The 16,735-nt window shown below is 36.8% G+C and overlaps 2 protein-coding genes across 4 annotated transcripts; one reads left to right on the forward strand and one right to left on the reverse strand.

Annotated features, from left to right (window-relative positions):
* Positions 1-18: 18 nt before the first annotated feature.
* Positions 19-9,298, forward strand: LOC113665804 (uncharacterized). Of its 2 annotated transcripts, XM_027181542.2 has the most exons (19): positions 19-130; positions 743-861; positions 1,291-1,459; positions 1,800-1,838; positions 1,959-2,048; positions 2,219-2,317; positions 2,566-2,612; positions 2,908-3,022; positions 3,195-3,319; positions 3,535-3,694; positions 3,769-3,918; positions 4,622-4,738; positions 4,935-4,991; positions 5,328-5,417; positions 5,732-5,786; positions 6,106-6,197; positions 6,310-6,402; positions 6,875-7,124; positions 9,166-9,298. In XM_027181542.2, the coding sequence occupies exons 1-18, from the start codon at positions 104-106 to the stop codon at positions 7,082-7,084; spliced, it is 1,854 nt and encodes a 617-aa protein (XP_027037343.2). In that variant the 5' UTR covers positions 19-103; the 3' UTR covers positions 7,085-7,124; positions 9,166-9,298. The 2 variants fall into 2 exon arrangements, with proteins under 2 accessions (XP_027037343.2, XP_027037331.2); XM_027181530.2 differs by lacking the exon at positions 9,166-9,298 and having other exon boundaries at positions 6,875-7,902.
* LOC113665837 (uncharacterized) lies at positions 7,621-16,713 on the reverse strand. Of its 2 annotated transcripts, XM_027181588.2 has the most exons (7): positions 16,147-16,676; positions 15,226-15,326; positions 13,781-13,844; positions 10,922-11,127; positions 9,418-10,673; positions 8,665-8,721; positions 7,621-8,301 (listed from the first exon to the last, which is right to left on the reverse strand). In XM_027181588.2, exons 3-7 carry the CDS (start codon positions 13,796-13,798, stop codon positions 8,291-8,293), a joined length of 1,548 nt encoding a protein of 515 aa, XP_027037389.2. In that variant the 5' UTR covers positions 13,799-13,844; positions 15,226-15,326; positions 16,147-16,676; the 3' UTR covers positions 7,621-8,290. The 2 variants fall into 2 exon arrangements, with proteins under 2 accessions (XP_027037389.2, XP_027037376.2); XM_027181575.2 differs by lacking the exon at positions 13,781-13,844 and having other exon boundaries at positions 16,147-16,713.
* Between the last annotated feature and the right edge of the window lie 22 nt (positions 16,714-16,735).

The raw sequence follows: 16,735 nt of genomic DNA on the forward strand, positions 1-16,735 counted from the left end.
TAGAGGATAAATTCCCTACAAATTAGAATACTTCAAGTTTGTTGTCAAAAGTTAAGGATACGCGACTTTGAGTACAGATTGCCTTGAAGTAATATACTGTGCGATGGCCACTGCTTTTACTTTAGCTGAGGTAAGTTTAAAAGAAGTTATCAATTTGAAGAAGATTTCACGACATTAAGTGAAAATAAAATATTAAAGTGATTGGATCATCAGTGTTTACAATATGGTTATATGGCGGAAGAGTCGGTTCAGGAAAGCTGCATGAGATTGTTACCTTAATCTTCACTTAGTTTTCGAAGAAAGATTTTTGATTTTAACATAAACTGAGTGGTACTTATAAAAAAAAATTGGTAAACAAGCCGTAATAGGTGATCGAAAAACGCGTTTCCTTGTTTTAGTATTTGAATAACTCACTCAAATTCAGCGAAAGAAAACTTAATTCGTCAACTTATGTAAATAATTAGTTGTTAAGGCCACGAGGGTGTAGATTCGACTCGATGCACTTTCCAAACTGTCCACCTGTACCAAAAAAAAAAATGAAAGAGGAATATAAATAGCTTGAAATGAAGGGACTTTCTCTTTTCATCGATATTGATACGAATTACTGTGTCAATAACTGTCTAGTTTAAATTCAAGTTCAACTCGAAACATTCGCGAGTGAAAGTACGGCCGGGGAGATCTCTTGTATAACGTGAGATGTTGCTGAGGCGAAATAACTGATTCCTCTCTCGTAATACCTTAGCTGGAAGCCTCCGTCAGCTTTGTTAACTCTGTGATGAGTCAGGACAGCGATCTTGAATGCCTACCAATTAAACCTGCACAGAAGCTGTATCAAGCGCAAAAAACCGGTGTTTTATTCTGGTAAGAGAAATGAAGTGTTGTCGGCGTGGTTAATCGTATTTGAAGTAATCGTATTTTGGTCTCGTCCTATTTACTTAAAACCCATTTGCACTTCGGGAAACATCGTTCATGCAAGAATTAATCGTATCATGTAAACGTTCAAAACTTATCTTGCTTCGCTGAATCTTGCTTTACTTTGCTACGTGGGTTTCGGGACTATGTTTTATTGATTTACGTTTCCCTGAATTCAACAAAACAAGGGAGTGAAGGTTCTTATGGTTATTATTTTTTCCAGTGGAAATGGGCCTTTCTTCGTAATTCCATGATTCTGCGTTGTTTGGACTTTACATTGATGCAGTTCTCTAGGAATCAATTACAACCAGCCATACGATTTGACCCTATTTATTCTATCTTACCGAGTAAATTTTATTTTTCCCGATTTGTTGTCAGCAAATTATTAAACCGAGTCCGAAGAGGAACCGTGCCATGCTCCAGAATCCATAAGCAAGTGAGGAATATTCATCAGGCATTAGAGAATCAAAAGCTAGTGTTAGAGGGAACACGGCAACTGGGTATTGATGTGCACAACGTTACAGCTGAGGACCTCTGGAGTGGAAAGGTACCGTAACTTTTTTGTCTTACTTAAGTTTTGACTAAGTGAACGAAATATTGCCAATTTTTACTTCTCAATTTTTAGCAATAACGCCGGCAAGTTGTAACTAGTTTCATTTGACATTAACCCACCCTAACATCCGTATCAAGTATATTTTCCAAAATCTTCGCTATTGTAATTTTTTATTGAAAAGGAGAATGTGTTAAGCAATCAAAGCTTCTCAGGATGGCAATCATTTCTTTTATTCTCATAATCTTGATGAATGATTCAGCAGTTTTACTGTAAGGAGAAATTGAACTCTTAGGTTTCAGAGGGTTAAAATCATCGATCTTTTCAATTTTGCCAGGAATACTTGGTTTTGGAAGTTCTGTGGAAAATCGTCCAGGTAAGTTATGTATTAAAGTCATTATAACAATTGCACTTTTAAAAAGAAGAACAATTGTCATCTAGCTGCTACCCAAAGGAAGGAAAATTTGTGATAAAGTTGACGACTGAAATGTTACAGGTTGGCTTGCTGTCTCGTGTGAATGTGGAAAACCATCCAAACTTGGTATTGTTGCGCAGGTCAAATGAAAACTGGCCAAGGTTTGTTAAGGTATGTATTTCAATTCTACTTGTTTTTATAGTAATATTTCACTATGAGAATGAAACTTTAAGTAATGAGAACTATCTTCCGATGTTTTGAATCATTGACTGCATTTCACTGCACTGAACTTTCCGAACGCAAACACATCGTTGGCAGCTGACATGCGTTCAACTGTTTAGCTTTCTGCAGAAGAGTTACTGATCAGATGGGTCAATTATCAACTGAGACACACACTTTACAGGGGTCCAGAGATGACAGACTTCAACCACAGTTTAAAGGTTCGTGACCACCTATTGATCAATAAGATCATAACTTCATCCACAAAACAATGTTAATATTTAAATGAAAACATTGCGGCTAACTCGAAATACTGCCTTTTTTGGAATAATTTACAAAGGCTTTTATCTCTTTTATCCACTTTTCCTTTTTCTCCCTTCCCAACTGTTTTTATACCTTTTATTATTTTCATTCGCTGCTTCCAGTTACAATGACTTAATTAAGTTTCTGTTTTGTTTGTTCTATGTAGGACTCTGTGATATACAGCTACCTTTTCACTCAGCTTTCCCCACAGAGGTATTGCACTCTGAGTTATTTGCTGTTATGTTAATGAACCGAGAACAAGAAGTCATGCTTTATGAAGAAATGTCGTGCGCGCGCACTCAGCCAGTTTTTCAACAGTTGGTCAGGAAATATTATGTTAAGAGAAGGCTTAAGATAAACAGAATACATAATAAAGTCAATATAGATTGGTATACCGATGGAATATTGATTCTAAGGGTGAAAAAGTCGGCATCACGTAATAGGAAATTGTTTTATTTCGCGTCAATAAATAACTTGAAGATTCTCACCATCTATATGTTGTGAAAAGGTGCAGTTTGTCTCCTTTGGATGAAGAAGACTTGTTCGTCAGAGCAAAGAAAATCTTATCCATGGCTGAGCTGATAGGATGTAATAAATACATAACGCCACATGAACTTGTTAAGGTATTTATACCGGGTTTTTTTTCTTAACGTGGATCAGTTGATCTCCTTAACCGAGATTTTGTATCGTGAGAAAATTATTCAGAAAAACAAGGAACATTCAGCTCGCAAAAATCAGGAACAATGATCATTGTGAAAATTAGTCGTTATTTGGTTTCTTTTTTTTTTTTTCCAGGGAAATCCACGGCTAAACCTTGCTTTTTTGGCGAACTTATTCCATTGTAGGCCAGGACTTGAGTTCCATGCGACTGATATGGAAAGTGCTCGACTTATAGAGGAACTCAACACGGCTCACGTCAGGTACTGCCAGGAATTGAACTGATAACTTTTCCTGAAAAGTGTGTCTTAGTCTTACTCTCATGTTATGATTAGTAATAGACTTTGTGATTAGCTGCCAACCGGCTACATTATTACCAACAAGTGGTGACATGGACATAGTTGGAATTTTAAGTTTTATTCGTTTATGGCATTGTATTTCAGTTAAATTCTGAAAATCGTTGGAATGTCTCTTTGAGGTGTCGTTTGGTCGAAGAAGAGCGAAATCTTTTGATGGAAGTGAGACGAGAGATGTCTGGGGAGCTGAAAGACGTGCGTAAGAAACTGGAGGAAAGCCTCAAAGAAATGGAGATTCTCAAGAGAAGAGCTTTGGGGCTTGAAGATGAAAATAAATATTTGGTAAGTATCCCAACTAAAGACACAAAAAAAACACCCCATTCATTTCATTCTGTTGTTTTTCTTCGATTTTTCAGACTGACGTCGATGAGGCTGTTCGACGTCTAAAAGCAGAAAACTCGCTGCTTCAAATTCAGCTCACTGACTCGAAAGCCGTAGAGGATGATTCCCAAGCTACCATAGAGAATCAAGAAATAACAATTGATAGCTTGAAGAAAGAAAAAGAGGTTTGAACACATCATTTGTTTTTTCCTCAGTCAGTATTAATATGCACAACCGACTATCTCCGCTCTCCAGTCCTAAACGGAGAGCACCAGAAAGACGTTATATGTTACCTTAGTCCGGCCTAGGCTCGAGTACACGAGAGGACCCACTTTCAAATGCGACATTGTCAGTCTAGAGGGATTACATGGAACAGCAGCCCGCTTTTGTACAAACGAATACAACTGGTCGTCAAGGGTCATGTCCATACTAAAAAAATTTGAACTTTGCACCCCTGTAGAAAAGAGAAAAAGATCTCGCTTGATCTTATGTATAAAATTATTCATAATTTAGTTGATATTAAGATTAGCGTTTATTTAAATTTTAGTAATGCGACCTGTTCTAGGAGTAACCATGGGCTCAAGCTTCTTAAACCTCACTGTAAGAAAGAAGTGTTCGAATCTTATTTTTCCCAAGAACTACTAGAGACTGGAATCAGCTCCTCCCTGATGTGCCTCGTATTACGTCTCTTGCTGAATTTGGGAATCAACGGAGTTCATTAGTTTAATAAGGGCGTGTCAAATTGACACGCCCTGTATCGTAATTATTGTAGCTTGTAATTTTTACTTTGCATTTTGTAAGTAGTTGGCGCGTTGCCTAACTGGCTTTTAGCAACCTTATTGACATAATAATGATGATGACTTATAAGTAAATGTTTCCTTACTCTAGGCACTGGTCAAAGAATACGAGGAAAAAATTAACGAACTAGAGAATAAAATCTCTGCAACCACTCGAAAACAAACAAAAATAGTTCTTCAGAAAGAAGCTATTATGCATGAGAGAGACGTAAGTAGTTTGAGCATTATTACGCAATTAAGTGGATATAAAGTAACATTTTGTGCAAACTACAAGTAACTTCCTTTCTTCTGTGCTTTAATGCCAATATCACGGAATTGAGATGAAATTGAGATACTGAAAAGTGGTAATCGACCTTTTAGTTTGTAACCGACACTGTTTTGCTTTCTTTTGTTTCTAAATCCAGCTCTTAAAACGGAAACATGACAAATGCCAAGCAGAACTCAAAAGACTTCAAGCTCAGGTAAGTTGTAAGTCGCAGTTAAAGAAGAAAACTTTTCACCCAAGTAACTCTATATTGGATACTATATTGTGGAAATAATAGCCAAGCTGTTACAGATATATCTTAGTAAAAAAAATTATGTTCTGTGACATAGTCTGTTTTTGTCGATCTCCATCGAAACTTTGAATCATTAAGAATATTAACATCAACTTAATTATTATTTTATATACTTAAAAGGATATGTGTGGATATTAAGTGTTTGTCGATTGATATGGAATGAATAATGAAGCCTATTCCCTTTATCAGTGATAAAAAATCTTCACAGTTGTTTTTTAACTATATTTTTTTATCCAACAGATTGATCGTCGTCAACGACACGTCCATCAACTTCGTCAGCTTTTTAAATATTTTATTTCCGAAAAAGGACTAGCAGAAAAACTTTATGGGGTAGGCACATCATAATTGGTGAACTACCCGACAGACCAACTGACAAGCCGACGAACTGACTGAATGGCCGACCGACAGACAGAGACAGACAGACGGACCGACTGACCGACCGGCCGATAGACAGATAGACCGACCGACCGAACAACAAGACTGACCGGCCAACTGAGCGATGGACCGACTTGCTGGTTGGCTGAATGACTTAACGACACATCGACTGACTGTCCAATACCGCTGACTAATCGACCTCGAGCGTCATTATAACAATATTTACAATGGAACATCTTCAGACTTATTTTCTGAAAATTTTTCATCAGAACTTGGACACGACATCTCTACAAAGCAGAAACGGCAAAAGCAAAGTGACAAAATGTAAGTGATTTGATATTGTATTTAAATCAATAATTGAGTACTCTCCACTGTAGTCTCAAGTAGCTTTAGGATCATCGCTACATCGTGTTCGCTGTCCCCTTTGACGTGGAGAATGTGCCTTGTTGTCCAAGTTATTCTGTTCCTTATTCTCATCTCTTCCCTTCTTTGAGTTTTATTTGAACTGTCTCTCTTGTAATATTACCCTCTCTTCAACTTGTAATTTTTAGCTTCTACCATGGTCCAATCATTTCCATTGCCAAGTTAGTTTTATCTTATTACTGTGTGATTTTGTTTTGTTGACGAACCTCTCATCTTGCAGTTTGCCAGGAAGGAGGTTGGTATTTACGAGAAACAGCTTCACAAATTTTCCTACTGAAGGATAATTTTTTGTTTGTGTTCGATCGCGAGGAGGTAGGTGTCATTGAACTCCGGAGCAGAGATTTTCTTTTCTTGTAGGAATGTCTTGAAACTAGACGATTACTTCAGTAAGTGATTAGCCAATCACACTTGCGTTCTTCTTCAGGAGGACGCCCCTTTACTTGTGCTGCGCCTGGATCAGGCCACAGTAAACAAACAAGAACATTGTGTGCTGCAATTGAAGTTCTCTCAGAAAGAAGTATGTTCACAGAATGACTCAGCTTCACTAAGCACGTGGTAGTTTTTTCTTTAGTAATCGATACCGGGAAGTGTTGAGGAAGTGCTTAAAGTCATTTCCTGGGTCCAGTTGTATAAAGGGTGGATAACACTATCCTACGTATAAATCACTATCCAGCAGATAAGTGATAGTAAACGTACTGCGCTATCCAGTGAATAGAGATTTGTTCAGTTGTTAGAGTTAATCAACCTTTGAACAACCGAGACCTGATTTTCTATCATTGAAGCGACGGCACTGTTAACTGGCACCATGAAAGTATTTGGTAATAAAGCCGGTTGAAAACAATGAATTTTTAATTGCTGGTTCCAGTTTCGATTTTTTGACCGTGTTATTTTATCAGGGTAGTCGACTATTATTGGCTCCAACGATTCTTTTACGTTGGAATGACCAGGTTAAAGGAAGTATTTATCTCGAGTTTTCTCTTCTTGTTTAGTTTTCGTACTACATAAAAGTTTCGCCCGCCTCATATGTCAAAGATTTGCAACAAGAACTGGAAGTAGCCGCTGACTGGTGGACTGAAAGACAAAGGACTTCGCCTTGTTCCCGATTCAAAGAGATCGTTCAGTCGAACATGTTGACCAGCGGTGGTAACAGAAGAAAGCTGAACTTAAGACAAACTTCACTTATAACGGCAGACGTGTGACGCAACGGTCTCGATCCCAAGTAATTTGGTCATCAGAAAAGTAAGGAATGTTCATGGAAAAGACACTCGAGATTTCGCGACTCAAATTACGAGAACTGCCAAAATTTAGGGAATAATCATGGCTTTAGTCTGCGAACCACGAGTTCTGTTGATGTGTGATGAACTACACTTTAAATCATGTTTGATTTCACTTCTAGCAAAAAAGAAATTACATCAAAAACTTTAAAAAGGCCTTAATACTTCGTGGAGATATTCAACAATGCGTTTTTGCCAGTGAAGCGGTTGTGAGGTCGACAACGTTGAAATCTATCACGAGTCGATAAGAAATGGAGCTAATTCCTGTTTTTAGTCCAACATTTCACTGAAACTGGGCCTGTTTTGGACACCACCTATAACCTTATTTTACATTCAAGATTTGCTCTCTGTTCCCACCTTCAACTCGCCAGCTCTAACATACTGTGCCATTTTCTCGAGTTTTATGCTGTGCGTTTTATTTAAAAGTCGACCTTCAAAACTTCTATTCATCAAACCTCTAATTTCTTCATTAACTTCAATTTTTTTTCAATTATCTATTTATTATCCAATACATGTCTTTTAAAATACTATTCTTTAAACAATTTGCCCGAGGTTGTCCAAAGCTCTTATCAGTACAGACTGTATAAGGTTGAAATATTTCGATTTAACTTACCATATTCTACAATCCATATACATTACCTAAGAACTAATCTTGTATCTACTATTTAGATAACTTAAGACATACAGCGTACAGTGTATTAATCTCACTAGCTAATTAAATTAAAATGTGTTTTTTTGAAAAATTTTGAATGCTATCTTTACTCTCCCAATAATCTGTATTTCGAGACCAAATTTTTTTGGGTGCTGTATAAAACACAAGAAACATTTTTGAAATGATAGTCGCGTTGAAGATAAAATCTAGCGGCTATTCATTTAGCAGTGGCTGCTGTGTCTACAGACATCCAAGACTGCTCGCAAGTGAGCGACGTCTCCAGAGACTGGTTATGAGTTTACTGTGAGAATCTATGTCTGTCGTGGTTGAATTTGTAAATATGGATTTCGTCCATTACGGCTTTTGATTTATTAAACATCGATTGTCCTTTGAAGAGAATAACTCTTTTATTAAGAAATTGGATCAAGTTGTAAAGTTGAGAATGATCTCAACTGATCACAGTCTCTTCTGATTGCTTGTCAGGTGGGGCCTGAAAAAAACATACATAGAAACAAATACATTTAATGTCTTAGTACCTGCTCTATTGTACACAGCCCTGCAAACAAGGTGAGGTAAAGGATGACTAACAAACAAACATGCACATCCACCCACCCTGAGTAGAGGTCATAATCATCATATTTCACCTTGGAGTGACATAACCTCCGCAGGACTAAAAAAATCAGCAGTACAAAAACCTCAGCAGTACTATAACCTCATCAGGACTATACTTTCAGCGGTACTATAACCTCATCAGTACTATAACCTCAGCAGGACACTAACCATAGCAGGACTATAACTTCATCAGTACTATAATCTCAGAAGTACATATGAAATGTGAAATACATCCATGTACCTGTGTCTGGTGTGTGTAAATTGACCATTAACAAGCTTGGTTCTTGTAATCCGTTATCTATAAAGAGTAAAATCATGATTCACTTTCATTAGCTTCATTCATCTGGCTTTGCAGTCTCATAGAGGCATTGATTTACCTTACATGTAACCATATCCATGACGTATTTCACAGCAGTACCTGTAAACGCCTTATAAAACACAGAAATAAATGTTCGTGACAAATTTTTATCATTATTTTTTCGCTTCCATGTTTGCATCATTTAAGGGTAATTTTCCCAACTCATCAAATGGATGAATATTAACTATGAATACCTCAGAGATGACCAAGTTTGACTTCTGACCACTAAACTGAGGTTCGTAACCGCACTGTGTGTCATGTAAATATGTTGTTTCATTTCACCATCAACATGTTTTACTTATGCATGATGATCATGGTGGTTAGGTTAGTTTAGGTAAGGTGAAGTAAGGTAAATGCTAATAATTTCCGTTGTTATAATAACAGGTTTGCCCTCGCCTGAACCCGTGAGGAGCATAAGGAAAACGGATTCTAAGGAAAGAACCTGAGTGGAGCGTCTGAACTGAGAGAAGCCACAAAAGTCACAAAGAGCTGCAACATCTGCCGGCCTGTAGGGACCTTATTACCGTCAGGTTCTGTACTTAGCACAATGGACAGTGACGACAAAGAGAAAAGCTAATATGTTGATTAATAAATCACTATGACAAATTAAAGTAACCACCCTTCCTTGACACAAACCTTGAAAGAGTTTTCTTAACTGTGTATTCTGTTGAACTAACAGTTCTTCTCGTGTCTTTGCTCTCCTAAGCTCGATCTCTAGAGTTTGGAACTGCTCTTTTAACCCGTTCATGTTTCTCTCCAGAGTAGAACATCTGTCCTGAGATTTCTCCAGTTCACATGTTAACTTTAAACACTTGGATTTTGTTCCGTCTAACTCTTCTTTTAGCATGTAACACTGGTTCTGTAGTACATCCAGCATGTTACCTTGAGTAAAAATGTTTTTCTTGGAATTTTCCAGTTTAACTTGTAGTGCCTGGCACTGTTTCTTCCTCGCCTCTAGTTCACATTCCAGTTGTGTCATCTGTTCTCGGGTTGCATTCAGTTGATTTGTCAGTTGAACGCATCGTTTCTTGGTATTAATAAATTTCACTTTCTGTGTACAATACTTGAGTCTAGCAGTGTTTAGTTCTTGTTGTAAGACACGACAATGCTCCTGAGAGCTCTCTATCTCATTACCCGTGCTTCGCTTTACTTTTTTGGAGTTTTCTAGCTTTTCTTTCAGCGATTCACATCTTCTTTTCACGACATCAAGCTCGTTTTCCAGCTGATTGCATTGCTGTCGGTAAGCAGTGACCACTTTCTCAATTTCCTGATATTTAGTATTGGACTTGTTAAGTTCCTCTTCAAGAGAGAGGCACTGTGCTTTAGACTGCTCTACTTCCTCTTCCAAAGTATTCACTTTTTTCAATCTTTTGGATGTGCGACGCTTTTGCAGCCTAGCTGTCTGTTCTCTAGAAATAATGTAAGTTTCATCTCGCTGGACAGCAGAGGTCTTTCCAATCAACCTCCACCGACGGGCGAGTCGCAACGCTTCGTAAGCTTTTTCTGTTAGGTCGGGAATAAGTCGTAACACGAGATCAAAGTCGTGTAATCGGTTTCGTATTCCTATAGGGTAAAGTCCTTCGGCACTAGTCGGGCTGAATAACCTCTCGTCGATAACACCAGACGTAAGAAGAAGATGCCATTGATTCAAAAGTTTCTCTAAGTCTCTGGGAACACTTTTAAGATGACAAAGTACTTTTTCATTTTGAAAAAAGTCAGAAAGTGGCTGATAGATGCCTTGTTTGAAACTTTCGAGGAGATTCTCGAAATGAACGCAGAGTTCATCAAACCGTGGAAGCACGTTGGAGTCCCGTAAATTTGATTGACTTTTAGGTACCAACACTCCACGAAGTTGAACATTCCTCTCCCAAGAGGCCAACTCAGACACATATCTGTCAAATGACATCATACACAATCACAGACCAATCAAAAGAAAGAACAAGGAAATCAATAAAGAAATAGGAAAATGAGCGCAATCACACTTATGATATACAAAGTAGTTTTTGAGGAGGTCACAGAAGCTGTCGAAACAAGTATGTGCCAATTTTAATGACGATGCAACTTCCTCTGATATAAGTACCTCTTAATTTTAGTATAAAATAAAATGAAAAAAATTATGTCAAAGAAAAGCGTAACAAACCCCCTGGAAGTAACACCTCCAAAAGATTTATGATTCCACAACTGCCAACGGCGCGTCACTTGTTTCAGCTTGCGATAGAGCTCCTCAAGAAAATGGTCCTTTTCTCTTTCACGTGACAATGTCTGTATTTGTGTTTCAAAGGCTGAGCACTGTTCTGCTAACCACACTTCACGAGCCGTGTGGGACAACACCTCCAAATCTTCAAACTAAAACAAACACAAATTAAACATTCCTAGGCCCTAAATTGCAATCAACACCACACAGTAGTGGTCGGTAAGACCCCATGTTACGCCATACTAGTATGCTGTACTATCTACAGCATGATAGAAATTATATTCAACAGTATGTTTCTCAATTATTCAACAAGCACACTTCGGATATGAGATAAAACGGGCCGATTTCATCTCATATCCAACAAACGCAAGGGGAAAAATGTTTTGTGATAACCCCCTAAAATATTGATAAATCTTCCCAACTTTACTAAGTAATAAATAGAATAAGAAAGATGGTTAGTTTTGAGCTCGGTAAGAAATAGTGAAAGTTATTTTTCGTCTTGTCACGAGCATAGGACTAAGAAAAAATTCTGAGTCCCCATGAGGAATCGAGCCTCGGACCTTCGGATTCCGCGCTCCGATGCTTTACCACTGAGCCACAGAGACTCTACAGTAAGCGAGGTCTATTACGAAGTTCATTTTCATGTTCAGGACAAGACGAAAAATATCTTTCTCTTTAAAACATCTTAAAGTTCACATGGCAACCAGGTGGAGAACGAGACATGGTTTGATGCTACTCTGGTTTAAAGATTTAATGAATGTCACCGCGAAGTTAGAATACGCTCACTTATTAGCTGCATTTTTTCTGACGATGTTTATATAGGCGTCAGGAAGTAAGCCGCCATCATCACGATTTAAAGGAGCGTGGGAGGAGTTAATATGCCAGGCTTCCAAACAAATTCGCAGGAAACTAGCATATTAACTCCGCCCACGCTCCTTTAAATCGTGATGATGGCGGCTTACTTCCTGACGCCTATTTATACCTCGTCAGAAAAAAGGCAGCTAATTAGTGAGCGTATAAAAGGACCACTTGTCGCAGCGTTTAGATCACCCCTGATGAAGGCACTAGACAGGAGTGTCCAAACGTTGAGTCTATGAATTGTAACTTCTCAGTAACATTCATTAAATCTTTAAACCATAGTAGCATCAAAACATGTCTGTTATCTTTCACTATTCACTTAGTAATGTTAGTGTGCAAACCCAACACTTAACTCGTCTTCATGCGCATGCATGCATAGTGTAATGGCTCATAACCCATGATGGCTGAGCCAGTGAAAACTCTGAAATTTAATTTTAATATTGTTCATTATATACTGATGTTGTTGCTAGCTTTTGACTTTTACTTGCCATATTACTAAAAACTAACCATAGACAATCTTTTGAAGTTAAAAATGTAAAATTAAAACAATGTGAATTAAGAAAAGTATTCAAAATGTATGATTTAACAGTGTGAACTCAAATATAAATTGGTAAAAATTGAACATTCTAATGAGGGGTTTCCATGGAGACTCCATATGAACTTCAATAATTGTTGGAACTATAATTATAGGTAATAAGTAAACATGATTTCAAGTGCAATTTGGTGTTAAGAAGCACAAGTAAATTTTTCAAAGACAACAAAATTGCACAAGTCCGTCTTTGAAAAATTTACATGACTAGTGTTTTTTACCCTAAATTGCAAGAGAAGTCATGGTATTACTTGTTAATAATTTAGATGAAAAAACATCTCAGAGAAGACAAGACATACAAAATTTTGAAAGCATGCACATGCTATTTGTAATTTGCACTTGTGGTACAACTTTGCACTCATGTTACAACTTTGCACTCATTTTACAACTTTGCACTCATCTTACAACTTTGCACTTGGGGTGTTACAACTGTGCACTTGCGTTACATGAGAATGCACTTTTTTTCAGCCAGTCAGATGCCTGTACCTTTTTTGTGTTCATTATCATTCACCTTAATCCTTCCAGGAACTGGCGCATGGTTTATAATTTCGTATGTAAATGCTTGAACCTTTTTGAGATCCCAAGATATATTTAAGCCAGCAATCTCAACCTCCCCCCCCCCAAAAAAGGAATAAAACAAAACAAAACAAACAGAAAAACAAAAAACCAAACCTTCCCATGAGTGGGCAAATCAAACAACACTACTCTTTGATTAATGCTCTCACACAAATGTCCTTTGCACTTTTTTGCAGGAAAGAAATATATTATTAAAAAAATTTTTCACTTTAAAGCACACCTTTTTTCCCACGAACATGTTCAGACTGAAAAAAAAAATTATTCCAAACAAATCCAATACCACAGTGATTGAATCAATTTGGTCTTTAAGAAACTTGATGGAGAAACTGGAGGTAAATCTGGCTTTTTCCAATATCCAAGAATTTCTTTACACATTTAATTTTTTTTTTTAACAACATTGGTTCTAAAGGTGTATTCCAGAGGAAGGCTTAAAAATATAAATGTTTGGACTAAGTACAAACTTAAAGGCTAAGATCTTTATATTTTTATTGAGGCACTTTCATCAAGGGACTCTAGTAAAATGTTTTACACAATTTTGTTGTTCAACATAGAAGCTGCCTAATTAACAATAAATCACTTTTTCATCAGTTTACTTGACAAAGCATTGAAAGGAACTAACAAGTTATGTAATATTTTTTCCATTTCCTCCTTTTTCTTTTGTAGCTTTTGTAATTTAAAATGTGAATTTCTATCTTGTATTGAACTAAGACTTTATCATCCTAGTTTATCATTATTATCATTATTAGTGTTGGTATCATTAATATTGTAATATTTTTACTTACATAATAATGTTTCAGCATATTTGAGTTTCAATGACCACTTCTTTGTGGGTTATATTTTAACTTTCTGAAAGTAAATAAAAATATTATTTTCATTATTATTTTATAATCTAGAAGGAGAGCTTTGGGATAGATAAGAATTTCTCAACTTCCCCTCCCTCTATAAAGGAAATCAATTCACTCTAGCCATCCATAGAAGTATGATTATCAAATTTATGTTGTTCTTGTTTACATGCTCACTCTTTAATGTTCCATCTAAACCACTCATGACTAATTATTTGTCCGATGATAGATTTTATACTGTGGGAAAATTTCAAGACAGAGAAGTTTATATCACTTATCACATTTTGAAGTGTGTCTCTTATACTTCCATAATTTATGACAAACTTTAGCAACATCCACCTGTTGCTTCATTTTGTAACAAAACAAAACCAAATCATTCAAAATTGAACCATTAAAACAATTCAATTTTCTAGAATACAGAGCATTTCTTAGTAGCACTAAAGCATTCACTGTCTTTAATTTTAGGACTGAACAGTTTTACTTAACTTAAGGGCAAATTACTGTAGAAATTATAGTTTAAACAAAATTTTCTTCACTTGTCTACACAACACCATTTTCTTTCAAGAAATATTCCTCTATACATCTACTCTGTATACCACAAGACTGCAGAACAATTTTAATATTTTCATCCATCCCCTTGAAATAAGAGCTGATGTGGAGTCAGAAACTCAATATGCACTTCCTCTTGTAAATATTCAGTATTAGGTGGAGCTCTGCTTTTTGTTTATCAAAATTGACCCAATTTACTGCATGTTTCAGTCTCTCTCTAAAGGTAGCAAGAGCCTTTAACCCTGCAGTTATCTAAACAAGAGGAAAATTCATTCTGGAAAGCTGCTTTTTGTATCTCAGTTTCAGGTAGCTACATTCAACAGGTGTCAAAATTTAGGAATGAAGACAACAAAAGAAAACTCTCAAAACTGTAAACGGAAAGAAGGAAACATGCCTCATGATCATTAAATCACTAGGCAGAAATATATTCTAGATTACTGTACCCAAATTGGACCAAATAAAACACACCAAAAATACTGAAAGCATTGCTAGCACTATTTTGAACAAAATGTGTGCACTGAAAATAAAACATGCTCACAGAGGTATCCTGAACTTAAACTTAGATTTATCAAATTTTAAATAAAGTTCTCTCTTTCCTTTTTGCATGCAAGGTAAATCGAACATTTCCTTATCTAAGAAACAAACTTATGTTAAAAACTTTCTGCTTTGATATGTGCTAAGTTATAAAATTATGTTAATCAATATTTTAAGAAAGGCAGTTGATAATTAATACATATGTTGACAACATTTCAAGTAACCTTTACTTAAGTTCTCATTGGTTCTAAAAATAAACGAATTTTACGTGTTAAGTATAAATTTTCTACTCAAACTCTTACTTTGATGAGGGAGACAGAAAATGTATGTTGATGAAATCGGTTCAAGTCTCGTCTCATTGTCCCCTCGTGTTTTATCCAAGCATGTACATTCCAGATTGCACCTGTCAAAAGAAACGTATCTCGGCCTGAGTTGACCCAAAATTGGTAGATCTTATCCACTAAAAGGATGAAAACTTTTCGGCTATGGCTTCCAGATGTGCTGGATTACGACCCATTATCACATTAAGTGAACCGCAGTGCAATGTGCAAATCACATTTTCACTTTCGTGGCGGAACAAGATAAATTTGACTTTCAGTGGCGCGAAAAGTTTTTTCAAGTAACGCAGATTACAAAAGAGATCGAGCCGACAAAGAAAGTGAAAGGAATATTTTGAACAGAAAGTATTATTTAAATGCACTATGTTTCACCAGACTGTCGGAAAAGGGAAAAGATTATTACCCGCAAGAAACATCGACCCCATGGACGATGACAAGGAAAAATTGACGTTAATCTTAGAGATAGGAAAACGGAAAGAAAAGAAGTCCCTGTTAACCTCCTTTCTGGCAAATGCAACAGACTATATAAATACTCTCGATATCTACCGATAGCTTGTACACAACTCACACCACTTCCGCAAATGAAACGCCTTGCAAGACAGCCAACAAATCTTAGTAGATTCAAACTTCACAACTACATAATTCAAAGGTAACTTTTACATTAAATAATACCCGTACGATTTATGTTGTTTGCTCAGGTTTATGTTTAAAGTCGCCAAGAACGAGTTTACAGTCGTCCTGACCGACACACCTTTTACAAGCGTGTACAACAAAGCATTTAGTCAGGGAAAAACCATTTTAAGAAAAATAACGTCTAAACCGACAAACAACAAGCTTCGGGCGAAGAAATTTATACTGCAACTAAATTTCCTATCATGAACTCACCTGAGAGCTCGAGAAAGTCGAGGATATAGTTGTCTTGGTTTGGTTTGTAACATTCATTCATTCGCGACCCATTCATGTCCAGAGCCGGCCGCACTAATGTATTCACACGTATCATGCAACAGGTGGTTGTTTATAATTGCTGACCACGTGGACATCCCATTGAGAGACAATTATTGTTCAAATCCGCTGGATAATTCCCTTCCGTTTGTAATCGTATCACATCTTTGCACAAAACAAACGCTCAAAACGTATCTTTTTGCTGGTGTAAAGTTTCTCGACAAACATATGTCAGCACTAAGTCGAGCAACACACGTAAAAACGATCAAAAAGTGGCTTTAACTGGTGCTACGTAGTTTTCCGCGTGCACAAGTACCCGTGCGTTCGTTGCAAGTCACTTCTGTTCAAAGATTGATCGCAAAATTTGAATAAGTACCTCTCATACGAATTCTTTGGCGCCACAGGCATATTGCAAGGCACTAAGTCACGCAGAGTTTACTGGTTAGCAATGCTATGGCATTTCCGACGAGCCCGTAGGATTTCACAAAGGATCGTGGGAACCTGGGTAACACATGAATTCTGATTGGATAAA

Source organism: Pocillopora damicornis, chromosome 8 (genome assembly GCF_964200805.1).
Source record: "Pocillopora damicornis chromosome 8, jaPocDami1.2, whole genome shotgun sequence".
NCBI classification, from domain to species: domain Eukaryota; kingdom Metazoa; phylum Cnidaria; class Anthozoa; order Scleractinia; family Pocilloporidae; genus Pocillopora; species Pocillopora damicornis.